The sequence below is a fragment of the Numenius arquata genome, chromosome 1, assembly GCF_964106895.1.
Source record: "Numenius arquata chromosome 1, bNumArq3.hap1.1, whole genome shotgun sequence".
Classification (NCBI taxonomy): Eukaryota; Metazoa; Chordata; class Aves; order Charadriiformes; family Scolopacidae; genus Numenius; species Numenius arquata.
The window spans coordinates 66,122,494-66,140,705 of NC_133576.1; the positions used below are offsets into that span (position 1 = coordinate 66,122,494).

Sequence of the window (18,212 nt, forward strand, 5' to 3'; positions counted from 1 at the left end):
ATCCAAACCAGGAGAATTTCTCACCCCTCTGGCACCTCACACTGCAGGAGCAGAGAAGGGAGGGAGTTGAGGTGATCCATACAGCCCTGAGATTGGGCTGGGGAGGAGGAGTACTAGGATCAATTGCACCAAAGTTGCATTTCCTGATCCTGCACCACTTTAGGGGTGGTGTTTAAGGGCAGCTGTTGCTGTGAGGGGGGTATAGCTGTACACTCCTATGGAGATTTCTTGGCAGAAGCGGTTGGAACACAAGGTTGTGCCCACTGATGGCTGTGGCTGGATTTCTGGGCAGTGTCTGTAACTGAGACACCCTTTTATCACACTGTTAAATGTTGATGCAGTGGAATGCAGACTGCACTGGGCAACTGTGGTTTTTTTCTGTGCCTGAATCTGGTACTGGGAAGTGCCATCAACTCCCAACCTTTGAGTCATCCCAATTATGCATCTTGCAATGGGTAGACAAAGATAAACACATCTGTCCAGTGTTGGGTTCTCTTTCTCCAGTTGAACTCCCAACTACACCCTGTGCAAAGCCCTGTGCTCCCACTCTGAAGATGTCCTGAGCCTGTGGAGCAGGCAGCAGAGGAGCAGTGTGGTCTTTGGTGCTGCCTCAGATTATGCACCTCCATAACAAAATGAGGAAGTCTGGGTTTTGAGGTTTCAGGGTTTAGGTATTTTTTGTTTTTAAACTGAAATATACTGTAGCAGAACAATCCAAACAGCCCACAAGGACAGTGATGTTAGCACAGACAAAGAAACTCTCCTACACAGGGGATTTCTTTGTTTGTCTATATTTAGGGGAAATCTGCCCTGAGGCCTTAAAAAAATGCAAACAAATTAAAAAACAAGAATCCAAAGCAAAGCTGGTGCTACCATAGTATGTTATCTTTTAGAGGCCAGATAACTAGTTTTGAATGGCCTTGCCAGAAGCTGGAAGAGAAATGAGAAGAAAAAAGGAGAAAGAGGAGGCGAAAGAGAAGAGAAAGCTGGGCAGATACACTAGGACTATTTTCCAACTTTTGGCTCTACAAGCACTAGAGCCACTGCAAGAACAGGATTTAAAGTCCCCAAAGCCTAGAAGAATAATTTATTGCTCCAACGACCATAGGAGTGCTCACAAGAACTGTCTGGGCATTTTGCTATACCAGTATCTGAGAGCTTTTGTGTAGATCACAAAAATATAAATGGTAGACAAGGCCTTCTCTTTGGTCCTTCAGCAAGAACTTCCTAGTTTTTAGCAACAAACCTCTGGTTTCCTTGTGGTAGAGTCTGTCCTATGTTATTTTTCTGGCAGAAATGCAAAAACAAAGATAAAAATTTCAGAAAAAGTAATTTTAGCAGCCTAAGGTAAAGCTTTGGAAAAGCCAGTCAGAAACAGAATTGCCTAGTAGGGATTCTGTAGAGACACTCTCCAAGCAATGCTGAGGTGAGGAAAAGCCAGATCATGTGTAACAGCAGCATTAGTGAATTTAATTGTTGTAACTAAATTATGTACCCTGGTAATATGGTATTGCCATTGCTGGTAACAGGCTGTAAGCTTTGTAAAGAGTTTGCAAGGCCTCAGGGCTGAAGTTTGTCAAGTTTTCTCTGCTTGAACTTTTCTTGACCTGTTTGTAATTTTGTTTGACCAGGTGTTGTCACGTCCCACTCTCAGGAAAGAGCGGGGGTAAGTGACTTCAGATTTGTAAATCCCCAACAGTGTGAACGAAGGTGAGATAAATCTCAAGGTCCATATACAAACATTTATTAGTTTCCCAAAATGATTAGTATAGGTCTTAACAAGTCCAAGATAATTTGTTAGGTATACCACAAACTATGACAAGTGATGAGGTATGCATTTTGTTACTTAACAACAGGTATACAACAACTTATGGCAAGCGGTATTTAAGGTCATTACTTAACAGTTTCAACCGTTACTTAACAACTCTAAGAGAGAAGAAAAACTGAGGGATGGAGAAAGGAAAAGACAGAAAAAAAAAAAGACAGAGATAAAGATATCACTGGTCCTGGTTCCAGCATCTTTTTCAGTGAATCTTCACAGGCATAATCATCTTCTTTCTTGGAAAAAACTTCCCAGACACAATCTTCTTTGTTCCCTCTAGGGGCACTTATTTTCTCCTTTTATGTTTGCTGAATTAGCATGGTTCGCCCACCTTGCCAAGAAAAGCCTTGTCTCAGGTTTCTCCCTTCTCTCAGGTGACGTGTAGCATGATTTGGGTGGAGAGACGAGTGCCATGGTCATATATGTTTAGCATGATCTCTATAATCTTCATTAGCATCTGCAGGAGTGTGCGCTTTCATATGCATTCCACGGATAATGAAGCAAAGATCACTTATTGGACACAATGGCCTTGAGAACACAGAATTAGCAAGCTCACCACGCGAGCAGCAGAACTATCTCGTCTCCAAAAGACAGTCCTCCCACTGCTTTTCCAGGGCCTGTGAGACTCATCAGTTCTTTGGATGTCAGGCCTGCATTATTTATGAGTGTTTGAGGCATTCCATTGAAGGCTTGGAGGGTCTTCTCTCGCTCTTCAGGGAGTTTACAGGCTGTCTCTTACAGGTGTTTGTGGCTAATTTGTTTTACTTTTGTTTATCTTTGTATGGTACCACCAAGGTTTTACAACTCTAATGCACTGGTGCAGTGTAGGCCTGGATGACAGAGATCTTTAGAAGCGGAGACACAAGGATATGGCATTGAGGTGTAGGGGCATGGAGCTGGATAAGAGGTGGGACACAGGCATGGCACCAGAGACTTCATGGCTATAAATAGCCTCTAACTCCTGGTTTTCCCATACTAAATAATCTATCCACAGAAGCACAATGTGTGATTAGCCCCGAGGTTGATGGTTTTGTCTTATATCTCCTTACCAATTGGAGGATTCATGATGTGCCACATCTGTTTTGTCCAGGTGTTATAAAACCACACAACCAGCTTGTACTAATTGCAGCTAGCAAGTGACAGGCTTCTGTTGGAGAATTAAAAACTTAAATTTCCAGCATTTCCCACCCCCCACACATACACATAGTTATGTGCTACCTGTTAGCAGTCACGTTTTAAGCTATTTTTTCATCTACCACAGATATGAAGTGATGAAAACTGGGAGGAAATTTTTGGGTTTGTAAATGGCTGTGAGCAACATCTAGGGCATGCTGTGCTGAAGGATGTAGCAACACAGTTTGAAGGCAACAAATAAGCTCATGAGAAAATGTCTCCTGAACACTTTAACAATATTGATTTTGTATGAGTAAATAACAATTTTAAGAGGTTTAATCTTGGCCAGTTTTCAGTGGCTTTTCATACAGATGACAAATTTTTATTCCTGATCACAATCTCAATATAGCTGTGCCTTTTCCATGGCATTGGACCACTAGAAGTCCTGTATAAAACCCCTAAGTTCCATTGTTTTTATTTTATTCTTTAGCATGATGTTGAAGAGCAGTATAATAAATTCCAAAGCACTACTACAATATTTTTGCTGAAACATTGCAAGAATACTCATCGTAAGAAGAAACAAAAGTAGCCCAAAGAATTCAAATTATTTATGGAAAATGCAATCAAATATAAAGAGGCTTTTTAAGATAGGCTCTTAGGGAATCGTCTCTATAGGCAACACTATTTTCTCTGCTTGCAAGAGGGAGAGAATAAGAAAAACCTGTAAATTACTGCCAACAAGATAATATGTTTGAAAAAATTCAAGTTGCTCAATTCTGTTGCATGCCATTATGTCATTTCTTCAATAATTGTTATTTCTTCAGTTTCATGCTTCATTAATTGAGTTTTATATTCTGTCTATTAAAGGAAGAATAAAACATTTCATCAGTTTTTCATGCACGAGATTATCCACGAGTTTACAATTTATGAATCCCCTGTTATTCAGAGAGTTGTTGTTTATTATATAGAAGCTGTAGTGGGACTCTGTCAATGAGAGGACTGAAGTAGACAGGTCTAAGCGTTCCCTCCATGACGAGCTCTCCAAAGAGGAACAAAAGACTTTTCAAACTCAAAAGCCAGACAACTAATTTCTAAACATAGGAAAGTTAACATGATGAAGGAACAGAAAGTGAAAGGTTTTATAAAGGCTCACCAGTGATCCAGTATGTCCTTGCAGACACATTCTTGCTTCCAGACCTGGCTGTAGCCAACTTAAAGACTTTCAGCAAATTGCAATGAACTTTGCAACATTCTCTTTAGATGGACAGTTCCCCTCTGTTACTTGCAATGTCTGTCTGTCTGTTCCCTCTTCTTCTTCTCATGAGTCTCTCCAGCTCTCTGTATAAGCTAGAACCTCTCAGCTCTCTTCTATACTCTTTCTTACTGTACCCTAGAAACTTTTCCTCCTTCAGCATCGTTGCCAAATACAGCAGTAAGTCTCAACATCTACTATGGCACAACTATTTTTGGCCAGCAGTGGACGTCTTTTCTCCTTCTCTCCCCATAGCTGACCAAGAGTCTGATTCTGCATTGTTATTGGGCTGAGAATCACAGAATCACACAATGGTAGGGATGGAAGTGGTTGATTTGGAGATTATCCAGTCCAACCCCCCTGCCAAAGTACGGTCACCTAGAGCAGGCAGGACAGGAACACATCCAGGCAGTTTTTGAATATCTCCAGAGAGGGAGACTCTCTGGGCAGCCTGTTCCAGTCTCTCTGGGCAGCCTGTTCCAGTGCTCTGTTACCCTCAAAGTAAAGCAGTTTTTCTTTTTTAAAAGTCTTTAAAAAAGTCTTTGTTTTTTTAAAGAAGCTTAGGCTTACCACTATTCTAGTGATAGCGTATGACCTATAGGGAGAGCAGGGTGAAATTGTATATTTTCTCCAGTGCTCCTGGTAGACAGATGACTAGTGTTTCAGAATGGAAAAGGAAAACCAAAAGACTTATTGCATGTGGACCTTGTCTTTCAATATGCCAAGAACAAGAAAGATAGTTTATCCTTGGTTTTGTGCATCTTTCTGATACTTAGGTCATACCTTTGAGACTGCAATGGACCCTTATTTACAACAAATTTCAGGCAAATGGAAAGAAAACATACCTCAAAATCCATTGGAGAGATCTCATGGAATGGGTCTCTTGGCTGCAGTACTGTAGCAGATACTTTTTTCAAATAAATGCTTCTACAATGACAAAAAGAGCTGGTGAAGACAAGACTTTGCATGCAAACATATGAAGATGTACTATACAATAATGCTCCTGAGGTATTATTTTATCCCTTTCAGACAAAGTGAAAAAGTAACTAAAAATTACATAGGCTGAATACAATGGTATCATTTAATTGTTCAGAATTTGGATGATAATAATTTATTTTATGACATATTAAAGAATAATAAGAAGTTGCTGTTTTAAGTATCTGAAAGGGAAACATCCTCAAAACAAGGAAACAATTTCATGTACCACCCATCCACATTGCAGGGTTTCATGGCAGGAAAGCGGCACAGATGTAAGGCCACCTCTCACTATTGGAAAGTGTTGCATTATGGTTGATCAAGTGGGTAAGAAGGTTGGAAATCAGAAATATAGAGTCCACTTGAGCAACACCAAGCAGCTCGTGATTCCTGCTATAGATCAGTGTCGATTTTCCCCCTCCCTCCTTTCCTTTAAAGGAGGCCAGAAATTTTCTGTTGGGGAAAGAGGTGTTATGTCAACTACAGAATAAAAAATTTGCACAAGAAATAAGCCTTACACTGTGCAGAGAAAAAGCACGAGACTTGCTGCCAGCATTGATATCAGAAATAACATAGATGATGAAGTAGATGTAACTTGTTCTTTTCCTGAAAGACAAGCAATCATCAAAGTGTTGATCAGCATCACAAAACAGGAATGATTGGACACCTCTGTGCAGTCTGCTTTGCATGAAAATGTCAAGCAACGGTATGAAGTTATGCTTCTTTAGCTGGGCACCTCATTGGCTTGTAACCTGAAGGAATGGGATGGCTGACAGTATAGGGACTGTCTGCAGTAACTCAAGACCTTACTAAGCATTTTGTGAGGAACTGAGGCCTACAGAGTACTTCAAAATCCAAGGTGGCAGAGAGTAACAGGGGAAAAGAGAAGTTTATAAAGCCAGAAGTAGAAATGGAAGAAGGAAAAGGGCTGGCAACAGTCCTCAAAAAGGTCTGCTTATTCATTGTCTCCTTGCAAGAAGCACCCACTGTCACACCAGAATGCTTGGATACCTCCCTCTTATTAAGAGATATGCTAGCAAATTTCATCCTAGCAAATTAATGTACAAATATAAATGTGTTTCCATCTGTAAGTATGAAGTAACAAATGAGGCAGACAAGTAATAACTGAGGGAAAACTTGGTCAAGGAAGTGATCTGCATTCTTACCAAACTCTACAGGTGTGCTCCACTCTCCCCAGCTTGCACTCACTAAACAGCCATTGTCAGTTGCTCTGATTTTGACGCTGTACCTTTTTTCTGCACTGAAGCTCCCAAATATGTAGGAGTTTCCTGTGATGCTTCTTTCCTAAATACACAACAGCTAGACTGAGAACTTTTTATTCACTAGATGTACAGATGTTAGGAACGCGTCAGGTTCATTTAATCATGCAAACAATTACAAAAGAAAATTTTATGCATAGTTCTGTGAATATACTAGAGTGAAATAACAAATAGAAAATTATCCCTTAATAAATTAGCTTGTTCCAACCTAATTCCTTTTGTTTGAACATTTTTGTTATTGGTGATGTGAAGATGAAATTTGCGGTATGCTTCCCTGGCTCCTTAGCCTCTGCTAAACAATGGGACTTTGGGAAAAAAGATTAAAAAATCAATAGTTTATTTTCAGTGTGTAAATTATTTATTTTACTAGAAAGCAATTCTTTAAAGATCTGGCATTCTCTTACTGTGAATGTTTTCAAAACTGAGGTAGAGTTCAACAGCCAGATTATATAGAAGGGAAAAATTTGACATATATTGAAATCCTTCTCAGAAGAATATTGAGCCTTCTTGAAAACTTTATTACTTTTTTTTCTTCCTCCTTTATACTAGCTTACTCTTTCTGGTGATGTTTTCTTGCCTCCTCCATCTCAACCCCTCCCAGATACCATTAATAAAGAAAAAAATCTCTACATTTTGTGTGTCTAAGTGTAATGTGAAAATACGACCCATATTTCCACATATATATGAATTTGGACTGTAAAATGGAAATTTTGTGACTTGCATAGAAGTAATATAAAGTTCCACATGTGCCGATGTTTTTTGTACCGTGTTTTATAATTAACAGTTTAAAACTTTGAGTTCAGGAAACTTGCCAATGAAGAACATGTGTAATGTACTGAAACTGGTAGTGTGAAACCAAAACAATTTGGTTGGAGGATGCCCTGATATAGATGAAATTTCAACCCAGCATAAATGTTCGATTAATATGGTATTAATGACTTACTGTTTGAGATGTGGTTCTGATGTTTTTCTCAGGATCAACCTAGCAACAAGAGAAAATTTTAATTTTTATGGTTGTTCTTTTTGTTACTATATAATAAAGACTCCTGCCTGATGAACGTTTGATTTTAAGGGAAAAAAGAGTAGACAATATTTTAAATGCCTTCTTTTAAAGACGGTGATGTTAAGCCATTTTTCCACTGAACGGTTTTTCCTCACCACTGATGCTCTGAAATACTGTTCCATTTAAATTTTATTGCAGAACTGAGTATCAAAGTACTAAAAAAAAAAAAGGCTTAGGTTGCCCACCAATTAAAATTGTATGTTTTATCTTTACAACAAATATCTAAAAAAATACTAGTAAACTGGGATTTTTTTTTCCATTAAAACTTTTGTCTGTGTAGCTTTTACATTCTTAAACCTTTAATTTAGCTATATTATTACACCATTTTTTACATTTTTTTACTGTTGAAACAACAAACTCACAAATATTTCCAAAAATATTTCAAACTTTGTTTTTGATGGATATAATACTACTTTCCATATTCATCCAAGTCTTCAAAATACATGCATTTACTGAAATGTATAATAATAACCATTGTGGAGGGTTGACCTTGGCTGGATGCCAGGTGCCCACCAAGTTGCTCTATCTCTCTCCTCCTCAGCAGGATGGGGCAGGGGGAAGAAAAAACCTGTGTGGGTCGAGACAAAGACAGTTTCATAAAGCAAAACCAAAGGTCACGCGGAAGCAAAGGAAAACAAAAGATTTATTATCTACTTCCCATCAGCAGGTGATGTCCAGCCACTTCTTGGGAAGCAGGGTTTCTGGATGCATAGCAGTTGCTCCAGAAGACAAATTTTGTAAGTAATGAATGCCCCTTCTCCTCTCCCCCCTTCTCTTTTCTCTTAGCTTTTATTGCTGAATAGGCATCATATGGTATGTAACATCCCTTTGGTTAGTTTGGGTCAGCTGTCCTGGCTATGACCCCTCCCAAGATCTTGCCCACCCCTAGCCTACTCGTGAGGTGGGAATGCTGGAGAGACAGCCTTGATGCTGTGTGAGCACTGCCCAGCAGTAACCACAACATTGGTGTGTTATCAACACCTTTCTAGCTACCAATACAAAGCACAGCACTATGATGGCTGCTATGGGAAGAATTAACTCCATCTCAGCCAGATCCAACGCAACTATATACAGTTAAGACCTTGAAAACCTGGATATTCTGTTCCAACAACTTGACAGAATATTTCTTTTTATTCAAAGATGTGGATGGGGCTTTCCGCTTTAAGTTTACAAGAAAGGACACAGAACTTAATAAAACCCCCCAGTGAACAGCTGCTGTATTACTCCCCCTTACTTCTGATTTTGACAGCTGTGGTGCAACCATCCTAATTGCGTATGCTGCAGATCTACATTAGATAAACATAAACTCCTAAACTCCTTCAGCAACACCACACTGGTGTGAGTAAATAGATGCAATAGGAGAAGGAGGCAAGGCTGGATACACAAATGGGAGGATGGAATGTACAAGGGTCTAGCTGGAGATTCCGAAGCGCTCTTGGAGCGCATCTTAACTTACATGTGTGCCTTTGTTACTTCTGTGCATGTGTCAGCATGTGTTACCTCTTTGAACCTAGTTTAGTAATACCATAAATCTGACTGAGCAGTAATGATGACTACAAGAAGTAGGAACACAAATACAAAGTTTGTGAAAGACATGATAAAAGGTAGCAGATGGGATAAGAGACTGCAGAGTGGAAAAATGCCAGAACAGAAGGTCCTGACCTAACTTCATCCAAAACTAGCAGTAGGACTGAAAGACTACACTGGGATCCATACAGCCTTACAGGAACGCATAAAATTGGTTGTATCCAATTTAACAGTAGCTTTGGGGTTTTGTAATATATTTAGAGCTCATTTAATATGCTCCATTTATGAGTTCTATTTAATGAACTATAACTCTTCATAATAAAGTTGTCAGATAACATGGTCTATCCCTCTACCTGTGCTAGAATAACTATTCGCTCTCGGTGTGGGGAATCCCTTTGTCCTGGTGTGGGGTACAGCAGAACCAACTTTCTGTTCATTGAGAGAGGCTCTTGCTTATATTTGTTGCTGTGGCTACCAGCTGACCTGGTTGTTTGCCCTGTGGAGGAGTTGCACCTGTGGGGAGGAGTGGACATGTCAGGTGATCCAAACTGACCAATAGGGTGTTCCATCCCATCTGCCATGCTCACTATAAAAGCTGAGGGATGAAAAGAGTCAGGTTGGCTCTTCTTCAGTGGCTCTCTTTCTTTGATAACTGATGCCTGAGGAAGACCCTATCAGTTTCTTTACCTCTGATCCTGATCAGAGTATTCCAGAATCCAGCTCCCGTTCATCACTGAGTCCAGTCTGGAACTTTCTCAGTGCCTGCTGGTGACATCTCCCTGGGAGCTTAATACAGTTTTGTATGTATTTATATATATTGTATCTAATTAATGAATTTCTTTTTTATTGTTAATATTTCATCAGTTTATTTTTTTTTAAACTCATAACTCTCTTTATCTCTCTTCTGACTCTCCTTGGAGTGAGAGGTAGGGGAAAGCATCTGTAATCTTGTCTTTGGCCAACCTGGCCCAAACCATGACATCCTTGCCCAGTTTCTTTAAAAACCAGTGTACAGTGGACTGAAAGCATTCCCTCAACTTGCTGCCCCTATTTGTAAGTGACAGCAGTCCTCAGCTCATGCACAAGAGGGGCACTGTATATCAAAAAGGAGAGATTAGTTAAGTAGAGAAAGTGAGCAGGGTATTAGTTGTATGGTAGTATGTGTGGAATTACAAGCATATGAAATATTAAGACTCATAATTACTCTTACCTTGTTTTCTATGACAATTTCATATTTGAAACAAGCACGTCTTTTCACATGACTTGTGTGAGGTGGTTGCCACTGGATTTCACAACCATGAGAAACTTCTCTGCAGTTCACAGTGACATTTAATGGAGGGGTAAGTTTTTCTACAATAATATAATCAGAAATACTATTGATTAATAATCAGCACTCTTTGCTCTGCATTTTCAAAATATAAGTAGATGTTCAAGCAACTGGTTTAAAAGGATGTAATGCAGTTTTGCCAGAGTTATTAAATTCAGAAGCAGGTAGGTAAAAAGTAAAAAACACAAACCATTTGTTAGATTTTACTGAATTCAGCATGTAATCGGTGCAGATTTGGTTTTTTTATAGTGTTAATATTAAACAGAAGTATTTTTTCATTAGCAGCACCTAAAAAATGAAAGTTTTTGCTCACAGTGTTAATTAGTTCCTTTGTATTATGTGATTGAACAGAATTTTGAGATAATGATATAAGACCAACATCTAGATAGTCCTGCTCAGGCATCCTTAGCTAGTTAATCCCAAAAGATGACACCTTTCTTTCAGAGAACAAATATTTGACTGAAATGTTCACAGTTCTCTGACCTATGATTTCAGATTGTCTCTGAATTCATTTGGTTTTTTTCATTCTTGTACTTTTGACTTTTCAGCCATCAAGGCTGGGGAAAAGGGGGAAAAAAAAAAAAAATCTGTTCTGAGGAGCGATATATTAAAAATGTATACTTTTCTCCAGGGATGAGAGTTCTTCATTCCCTTAGTATAAAACTGGAAATAAAATTGGAAAAAAAATCCTTACCAATTCTGTACAGAATAATCGTCTTCTGATATGACTGAATGTTTTGTCCACTTCTAGACCCATTTACCAGGAAATAAGCTCTCTTATTTTCTATTGTCACATTTTGGAATCTGCATCCTGTGTGCCTTCCATAATTATCTTTGATGTAATTCTGGCATCCTGTGAAGTCTTCTTTCCTTTACATGACATATTTCATTAGTTAAATATTGACAATACCACATATCAGACTAGAATTCAAAATTCCCTAGACTCCATCAGACCTACTTACTTTGAGGTCTTCCAGTACAGAAAGTATTGGGTATCTCCTGAAGCAGTCCAGCCCACATGCCAAGTGCAGTTCATGAAGGAAACATTAAAAATGACACAGACAAAATTTTCAATGGCTGTCCCATTCATACCTGCAATCACAGCAATAATATCCCATGTCCACTTTGTGGAAAGACTGTACAGCTGCTCAAACAACGTAGATCTCTGCAAGATCATTTAATAATTTTTAGCCACCTGATTAGTAAATCCAACTGCATATTCTTTGGGTCTTGCAGTTATATGCTTACTTTAAGACAGCAATGGTTATATTTGTGTTGAGCCATAAGGATTATCTACCATTATTACAGATGCTGAAGATGTGACTAGGATTTAATCAGCTCTTTAATTGACTGAGCCACAGGGATGTAGTGGAAGCTAGTAACAAAGACAGTCCCTGTTGTGTCCTTTGTTTAGATCCCCTGTTTATCTAAGGTCCAGTCTACAGCGGAATATAAATTCTACAACCATAAGCAAGGCAAGCTGTCTTGTGTTTGTCTTAAGTACTCTGACCCTTGGTTGGTTTAAAAAGGACTAAGGATTTGAAATAAGCTGACCGCCACTTTCTTCTGTGTAACAACTGGGTGATTACAATGTAACTTGGAGACTGCTTTCTGAAGCTAGTCCCTGCAGAAGTGTTACAGTTTTGAAGACAGAATGACATATTTTTCCATCTTGAATTGAAAATGGTTGCTAATCTGTTCTGGCATGTTAGATTCAAGGATGGGGGAATTTTGTTTGCACTGAACTTGATAGAAGCAGGCCTGGCCTGAATATTCATGTCATTAGTGCAAAACAAGACAAAACTGAAACAGAAGCTGATCACTTGCTTAAGTTAAAAGACTAGGTGTTCAGGTTGTGTATCCACATGAGGAATTCATTCCTTGTGTGTTTCTTCCCTATCAAAAGGTGAGATCTCCAACAGGAAATAATAATCATGCAGTACCTCGTCTTAACTACTATCATCACGAATTGAAGGACTGGGTCACAGCTTTCCAAGGCAGTGAGCTTAAGCCCACCATGCCTACCACCTTTACATGTACCTCCTCCTCAGATAGCCTTAAAGCTCCCTGTCTAACACAGGTTCCCAAAGAAGACACAGAAGCCACCATATTATGACACCAAGCGACTGTCTCCTGTCCAGGCTTGACTGTAGTCAAAGCTGGAAACCTCTTTTTCCTTGTGTTCCCACAAGCATCTGATCATGTAGGTGACAGCACTGATTTCCAAAGAAATGCTGTTATTCAGCAGACCAAGACTTCTGACATCAGTGGATGCTTAGGGAGAGAAGTAAAAGGAGAGAGAAAGCATCAAGCAGGCCTTTGCCTATATGCTCTCTTATCTACCAGCAAGAAGTGCCCTATGGACTTGCAAAGTTGAAGGCTACCTCATAGATCACTGTGCATAGAAGTCCAAGAAAGCCTGATCCCCCATTGATTTCCATCATCCATTCTGAATCCATTTACTTTTTGACCTTTACTACATCCCTTGCCAATAGGATAAGCAATAGGAGAATTCAAAAGGTCTATTTTCCTTCGGGCTCCTTTCCTCTCTTCAGCTGTAATGTGAGAAAAAGCAATTCTTTGGAAAAGGAGTCCAAACACACTTTTGTACCTAGTATTTGTTCGTGGCTTGTTCCAGGCAGGCACTGGGCTGTATGGAGTCTTTTGGGACTACTTTTCCAAATGAAGTTTCTTCTATTTGGGTGTACTACAAGTGTAGGCACATAATAAAGGTGGCTAGGATCACAGTTTCCAGAGGGAAAAGCTGTTATCTAGGGGACCTGACTTAATATGGCAGTGTGTAGTCTGGCTACAAATAGAGCTGGATGAATTAAAACCCATCCCTCAGAATGCCTTGGTGGAAGCGTTCAATTCACACTCATCACACTGGGAGTCAGCATGAGCTAGGAGAAACACTGTCAGGGACAGGACCTTGCAAAGGAGTCCCAAGAGTACCAACCTTCTGACTCTCACACGTTTGGAAAAAAAAAAGGAATTGTTCAAGAGACAACAAAGTTGTCAGAGTACTCCTGGATTTCTGTAAAACTTCCTCTCTTCCAAGAGGAAGATTGAAACTGTTTCAAGAGCTTGGTTCAGAAGCATTTCTTTCAACAGCAGCGTTGGTCTAAGATTCCCTGTCCTTCCCCATCCTCTATGTCTCCTTCCTGATTCCATCCTGCCTCCCTGCCTGTGCTAGTACCATTCATTGTGGGACCTCATAGTGAGTAGCTCTGAAGAAGAGGTCATCACTAAAACAAAAAATGCTCCTCCCACTCCAGAAGCTTTTGTTTCTTCTCATTTTTTCATCTGGCTTAACATCATTTACCACAAAGAGTGGAACAAGCTCATCTGAGATGACAGTGTAGGTTAGCAACAATAATATTGGCCCCTATCTAGTCGCTAGAGTCCTCTAAGTTCTCAGCATAGAGTTGCTTATATCCAACTTATGTGTAAGTTTATAAATACATATATAAATATATATATATAACACTCCTCCTAAGAGTCCAGTGATTATGGTACTGTACTGAGGTGATGGAGAGCTTTGCTCAGTTCTCTGGTCTGCCACAGATTTACTTTATAACTGACAGTCAATCAAATCTATTCTTCACTTGCTTATTTACAAAAGAAGTAAAGATTTCTTTCCATCAAGAAATTATGAGGTAAATGCAGAAATCTGAAGAATGATCACAGGTGCTGTGCAAAGGTCTTAGGGGGATGGGCTTCATAAAGACTTTGGCAATGCTGCAAATCAAGAGAAAAAAAGGGTTATTCTAATTTCAAATCAGATCACCACTTGTGATCTTGCACTGAGTTGGCTGGTGACATAGGAAACAGGGATTCAAAAATTGACATTGTGGTCAAGTAAAAAGCAAATGAAACCATATCCTTGGCCTCTTCAGCAACGGACACAGTTTTTTATATCCAAGAGAAGCGTATAGAGATATACTCACATATTCTTTAATTAGCTTAACTCCTACAGCCAGAACATTGCCTACAAAACAGCCATGATCAGTTGCACAGTGTTACGTTCATACCAATATCAAGCACATGCTGGGAAGATCACTCAGACGTGTGTGGGTCACTCTATTTCCTTTGCTGAGAGGACTTTTTTCCCAGGTTTTGAGAGGGTTTATTTTTAATTTTTTCTTTATTCACCTTTCTGGGGATATGCCAAAGAAAATCTAGCAGAGTGGATAAGCATGACTACCCTTCGTTTAAGGCTTATTTTTGAGCCTACTGTATTCACCCAGAGTGTCAGTGTTACAGTTTTATTTTTTCTTTTCACAACACCTGGAATCGAGCCAAGTCTTCGTGAGACATTTCTCCCATTTTCTTCCATTATTTCTATGAGACACTGAAATTTTTCTCTTTTCATTTTATACTTGAGGACTAGGTAAATTTTTCTAGTGGCTTCTTGCTTAACAACTCCTCTTTTAATAACCCAATATTTGTCACTTTTTTTATCATTATTTCCTTAAAAATAGGTAGGAACATACTCTCTTGATCCTTGTCTGTGAACTCTGATGCAGAGAACAGTGTAATTTCTCTGTAGTACACTCTTTCTTCTGAACTGCCACTTGTGTTCTTAAATAGTGATAATAAAATACCTGTGCAAGTATACTGATATCCTCACAAGCACCCTTTGTTTCATACATGAATAACTTATTTTCTCATATTTTAATACTTTTAGCTATATTTGAAATCTTTCTTGAAATTCTTTATATCTTTTTATGAAAGAGGTAACGTACTTGACTGAGACAGATGTGATGATTGTGATTGCACACACCTACATAACAACCCACTGTTTTAAACACACACAGTGCATTCTGTTATTATTTATTTACTTTTCTTGAGTCAACTTAGATTACCTCCATCTCTTGTCAGAAACTATGTAGGAGTAGTAGTTGCAGAAAAACATCAGAGAAAAGAAAATTCAGCTCTGCAGTCCTTTGTGGTAATCAGGATTACTAACAAGGAAAGACAGAATCTCACCTCTGGGCCTTGAGCCCAAGAGAATTTTTACTTTTATTCAGTATTTCTTGAATAGAAAATGCATAAACTGCTCTTGACTTTTAGACACAATGGATCAGATAATTTACAAAGGATTGTAAATAACATACTTGCAATTGGAAATGAATAACAGAAAATTAAGTTGCTTTAACCTTTTTAACTAACTCTGAAGATGCTGTCAATTGTGGGGTGGAGTTTGTATTACCTAAACATACCCAAGTGCTGTACAGGTATGCTCACAGGGGAACCAATAATTTTACACTGCCTTAATAGTGGCTGGAAAGAAACAGATACTTAGGACATAGTTTATTCACCCTAGTCTAGGACAAGATGAATGCAGACTTCACTGTGTTTATTTCCTGACAGTCACTGAAAGATAGCCCAGGGTGACCTGCCCAGAGGGATCCCTCTAAGACTAAGTTATCCATCTTGGTCAGGTGAATCCAGGAGGATTCATTCCTTTCCCCTCTTACATCATCTGGAATCCACATGTAAATACTAAATAGAAATGCTGTCACTATACTATTCTCACTGAAACTGCAAATTTATTTTTGAAAATGCCTTTTCCTCCTCTTTCTTATACCTGTGCTAGTATCACACATTTCTTTAGAAAAACAGAACATCTAGAACATTTTTCTTTAGAAAAAGAGTAGCATTTTTCCCAGAGGTGGTCCAAACTGTCTTTTACACCTCAAATAGTTCCTGTGCAGATTATTGATCAAAATCTTAAGGAAACATAAAGTATTTCTTTGTGAAGTTGTTTCATTTCTGCGCTGGAGTTTATAAACTTTCTATGGAAATTGGCTACTGCTAGACTCTGTGCTACAGCACAAGCCACTCTCAGAGCATGCTGAAACTTAATTTCAAACTGTAGAAAATTTCAGACTGTAGAAAAAATACACCATGAAAATTTTGGCTAAGGCATTCATCAGACAAAAGCATGGATTTGCAGGTTATGTCTATCCACCCCTCACAGTTATTTTAGCAACATTAAAACTAGCACAAATAACAAAATGCGGTAACTTCTTTGGAGTAAAAATAAACAACAGACAAAGACAAAAATAAACCTACCTCCTTCCTGAAAATCCGTTCCCCTGTGGCTGTTACAGTAATTGGGCACAAAAAGGATGGAAGCTGTGAATTTGTGTCAGTGGCATATTTTGGTGTGCTTTGACAATGTGATTTCATTATTAAGTTCTTCTAAACCGCTCGTGTAACAGGGTGAAAAAATCCCGCCTACGTCTTACTCATTTCCCTTATCCTGTAGTTCTGTAATGTCATGGGGGAAAGCATGGTTACAGCCATTGTTTTTGTACAGGGAGACGAATAGGTCGGAATAGAAGGACACCCTCTTTATCAGTTCATTCACGTAAGTTTCACTCTTTTTTGTCACATATTTTTCATATAGGTGTTTGTACAGGGCACAACCTCAAAGGTAGGTGAATGTATGAGTCTACCTTCTGGCTCCTGTAGAGGTCAAGTAGCATTGTTTCAAGCCACACTATTTCCTGCTTATTGCTTAGGGTTACCGCCCTGCACAGAAGAATAAGTCTGGTGCTCTGGACTTCGTAACAGCCATTCCCAGCTGTGCACTAGCCAGCCTCATTTCCTGTAGATGGGTAACAAACTGATGTCACCAGCTTCCACAACTTTTCCACTTGACGTGTACACATTTTTCTGGGCTGGATGAATTGGGCGCATAGATTAGGAAAATTTTCTTCACAAGTGCAAATGCTCTGAGTATACCAAATCAGTACTCTGTCACTTGTTTGTGCTCATGCTCTGGTCCCAGGAAGGTGTGCAGTCCCCCTTGCCCTCTGGCTGCAGAGTCTGAACGTCCCCTTTCCAACTGCATTCAACAATGTGAGCACACACTGTGTGGTGCTAACACAGTGCAACACAGGTTGTGCACTGCCCAGGCATGGACATCCACAGCTACCCATGCTAGCAGATTCCCAAATGAGTAAACCCAAGCCTTTTTTGTCATCTTGACTGCTTTTGACACTGAAGAGTGTGCCTGGGTCCTGAAACATGTTTTTCCAGCAAAGCAACTTTCTGAAAACTGAGAAACATAGTACCTGCCTTTTCATCTATCCATAGTACAGCCTAATTACAGATCCCTCTGCCTTTTTCACCTTTAAATCATTTGAACAGGAAAATGAAGTGATTAAAGTGAACAACAGCATTTAAATCTGAGTAGTTATAATATTCACTGAGTATGCCAGTCTTACTATATGTATTTGTTGTATCTCACCTGAGGAGCGGTAAATCAGATCAGATTGGTCCTACTTCTGTTTGCCTGTTTCTTGTATAGCTTCATTCCCATCAGCCTCTGTTTTTGTTGCTCTTCTGGGCAGAGGAGGAATCAGGAGGTTTCTTGAGAAGATGTTTCCTCTTCTTCAGGTCTCAATTCCTCAATTTTATTCATAGAGTAAACAGGAGTCTACATGTTCCCTGTTAAGACATTTCATTTCAGGAGCTGCAGAAGTAAGGCCTTTTGTTCTCTTTCTCACTTTCTGTTGCAGACACTTCTGTACAACTGGAGTGAATTATGGCTTTGGAACAGATCTGTATCAGTGAACCCGAAATGTCATTTTCTATAAGGTATGTACAACCTGCCCAGCTAGATGACAGTAGAGCTATGTAGGTTGGAAGCTAAACAGCTGATTCTCATATGCATCCATAAGTTGCACAGAATGAAACAGTCTTCTGTGAAAAGGATGTAAGTGTGTAATCACACTGACGTCAAGCTTTTCAGTACGGCAGGCAATACTAGTTGTTGTGTAGTGGACACAGTCTGAAACCCTGTTACTATTATTTTCTAGTTTAATGAGAATTTCTCA

General features: G+C 39.2%; 1 protein-coding gene across 1 annotated transcript; it reads right to left on the reverse strand.

Moving 5' to 3' along the window:
- Window positions 1-1,727: 1,727 nt before the first annotated feature.
- On the reverse strand, window positions 1,728-16,587 carry LOC141469867 (granulocyte-macrophage colony-stimulating factor receptor subunit alpha-like). Its single transcript, XM_074155650.1, has 9 exons — window positions 16,441-16,587; window positions 11,322-11,451; window positions 11,054-11,229; window positions 10,243-10,382; window positions 7,386-7,424; window positions 6,329-6,467; window positions 5,681-5,768; window positions 5,033-5,114; window positions 1,728-3,793 (listed from the first exon to the last, which is right to left on the reverse strand). Exons 2-9 carry the CDS (start codon window positions 11,447-11,449, stop codon window positions 3,725-3,727), a joined length of 861 nt encoding a protein of 286 aa, XP_074011751.1. The 5' UTR covers window positions 11,450-11,451; window positions 16,441-16,587; the 3' UTR covers window positions 1,728-3,724.
- Between the last annotated feature and the right edge of the window lie 1,625 nt (window positions 16,588-18,212).

Bases quoted from the DNA above. Each gene is read 5' to 3' on its own strand.
- LOC141469867 (XM_074155650.1), bottom strand. From the start codon at position 11,449: ATGAATGGGACAGCCATTGAAAATTTTGTCTGTGTCATTTTTAATGTT. The intron at 5,115-5,680 runs GTAAGGCTTATT...TTGTCATTGTAG, and splicing joins GTGCTTTTTCTCTGCACAGT to AAGCATTTATTTGAAAAAAG. The intron at 3,794-5,032 runs GTATGTTTTCTT...TTCCTTTAATAG, and splicing joins TCTCTCCAATGGATTTTGAG to ACAGAATATAAAACTCAATT.